Raw genomic sequence first — 2,633 nt, forward strand, 5'->3', positions numbered from 1 at the left:
CATTCTAGAAAGGATATAGGGATCTAAAACAAGTATTCGTGACAGCGATGAGGAGGCCTAGAAGTGAATGTGCGTGTGTGTAAGTGTGTGTGTGTGTGTGTATGTGTGCGTGTGGGTGTGTGTGCGTGTGCATGCGTGGGTGTGTGTGCGTGGTATATGAGCAGAGAGCGAGAGAAAAGAGTAAGATTTAAAAACAAAAATAGGAGGAAAATCAGGACAAAGGATGTGGATCGCAGCCGAAAGAGGAGCCGGGCATCCACGACTGACAGAATCAGGGCAACGTCCAGGTTCACCTCGATTACGGTCAATTGATATTCGACAAAACCTGCGATACGGTGAATCTCCGTGCTGCAATCGGGTGTAGCATGTACGGCACCGTTTTTTGAAGTTTAAGCGGCAGGGCAGCGATGTTTACTGGCAGAGCGTTTGGCATTCCCGTGGCGACAGCCTTGCAATAAGCATGATACTCAGGACACGACGGCACGGCTTTCTTCCAGGGCTTAGGACCACACATGCGCAGTGCCGTGATTCCCAACTCCCAGACATCTATGGAAGGCTGCGAAAGGTACGTGCCTGCCGGTGTCTCGTTCTCTTCGAAGACCTCAGGCGGTGCGTAGGACGTCGTGTACCCGGCGCCATGCGATTTGTGGAAACGAACTCCAAGAGGGCGAGCCGAACCGAAATCCATGAGCTTGTAGACGGCCTCATCGCCATCCGCCAGGCGAACTATGTTCTCGCGTTTCACGTCGCAGTGAGTGAAACCTCGGCTGTGAACGTGTTGCAGGGCCTGGGCGATGTTTCGCACCACTGCAACAGCCTGCTCGTACTGCACTTCCCTGGACATGCGGCCAAGACTGCCCATCCGGGACAGTTCCGTGGCCATAGCAAAATGAGACTTGTTTTCCGTTTCGAGTCTGACAGGGTAGCATTGCGCGATGTTCGGATGCTTCATAGACGAACACTGAACGTGCGTAAGAAACTCATTTCGGAACTGATTCTCCATCGACGGTTTCCTATTGCTCAGGACTTTCAGAGCCAAATCGGTACCTTTGGGAATGGAGCCGATGTCGCAGCGCGTTCTGGCTTCGTACACAATCACCTTGTCGTCCTCCTTGCGATGTAGCACACTAAGATATTGCAGAACATCCTCGAAATGCGGAATTCGCACAAGCGTCACCTCTTCCGCGCACTTCGCTTGGGAGATGCAAGGCTCTGAAATTATGTGTCGCACGCTGTTCTGCGGCGCAGGAATCTGCTCGGCGAATCCCACCTCCACACTCTGTGGATGGGATCGTCGGCGAGAGTCCAAGAACGATTTTCTAGCCGGTGGCTCGCGGGGATCTCCGACACTCGCAACGCTCTTACTCTTCCGTACATCGGCCGGCGATCGCAGCAGCGGTGAAGTTGCGTCAGGGTAGACGCCGGTCGAACCGGAATGGGATTTAAAGAGGTCAAAAAGACTGCTGCTTTTGGAGTTCGTAGCGGACGTGAGGCTCTTGGTCTTCGTCATTTTACGGTCTTTGTTTGACCCGGAGTCTCCATTGCTGTCCTCCGGCTTGGCGCATGGAGTGTCAGCTGTCGCTACGGATCGCAAATTAGTCATTTTCTTAAACGCCGTTGTAAGCGCGTCCATGTCAGCTGGGTTGTGAACAAATTCAGAACACTGATCTCGTACAATGTTGTGCCTGGACGCCGGTTAAGGTGTTCGACGCACTCGCCGCACTGAGTCCTGGAGTCTGAAAATCTAAACTCGCCAGCATGTGTGCTGGCAATGCACAAGTCCTGTACGCACTACAAAGTGCGTAGCCTGCTGCAAATCCAAAGCTCTTTCCCGTAGCTGGATTAACCGGTACGGTACCATGAACGGTGATACGGGAATCACAGTGTCTTGCATTCACTTTGACTGGGCCACACATACATGTAAAAGGTGCGTTTGATTGGTGCAGGCAGGTGTATAGTGTACGGCGGCACGGTACGGTACAGCACGATGTTGCGATCCGCAGGCGGCTAATCCAAAGTGTCTGGCGAAACCTTGCTCGTTATTCAGTGTGGAGAGTCGAGAATCGTACAACCGTGAGCCCAAAACCCTTCCGGCAAAGCTCCTTGGTGAGGGATATGATCCCAGACCAGATCACATCATTCTACAAATCAAAACAAAGCTAGGACATCTACATTTGATGCGTTTGTCTTGTTAGAATTGTTGAACACCACCACCGGATTACCAGGTCCTGAGAATTACCTAAAACAACAATCATGAGTTTTTTTGTTTTGTTATTTTTTCTCCTTTTGAATTTAAATAACCGACGAGGAGACAACAGTCGTAAAATAGCAATGAAAAATATCAATTGTGCACTCATAATCATGTATAAACAATTAAAATGAAACAATTCCAGAACGTTTTCGTGTGACCATCATCAGTGGAACATCGTCACATAGTAAGAATCACTAAAACAACCAGTTATATAGCTAGAGTAACATGAAAAGAAGCGTGAGAATGCAGCACAGCTAGCGGTTATGCATAACGCGTGTAGTGTGAACCTTTGCAGTGTATCTGAGAATGGTAGCAGTAGATGAATGTGGCAGCTGTGAGTGCGTGTGAACAAAAACTGGTGAGTGCGTATTATTTAAAAAGT

At 49.8% G+C, this 2,633-nt stretch overlaps 1 protein-coding gene across 1 annotated transcript; it reads right to left on the reverse strand.

Annotated features, from left to right (window-relative positions):
• Positions 1–304: 304 nt before the first annotated feature.
• Positions 305–1,603, reverse strand: LOC135820070 (serine/threonine-protein kinase SBK2-like). The gene has a single exon (XM_065333376.1). The coding sequence runs from the start codon at positions 1,601–1,603 to the stop codon at positions 305–307; it is 1,299 nt and encodes a 432-aa protein (XP_065189448.1).
• Between the last annotated feature and the right edge of the window lie 1,030 nt (positions 1,604–2,633).

This window comes from Sycon ciliatum, chromosome 6 (genome assembly GCF_964019385.1).
Source record: "Sycon ciliatum chromosome 6, ocSycCili1.1, whole genome shotgun sequence".
Classification (NCBI taxonomy): Eukaryota; Metazoa; Porifera; class Calcarea; order Leucosolenida; family Sycettidae; genus Sycon; species Sycon ciliatum.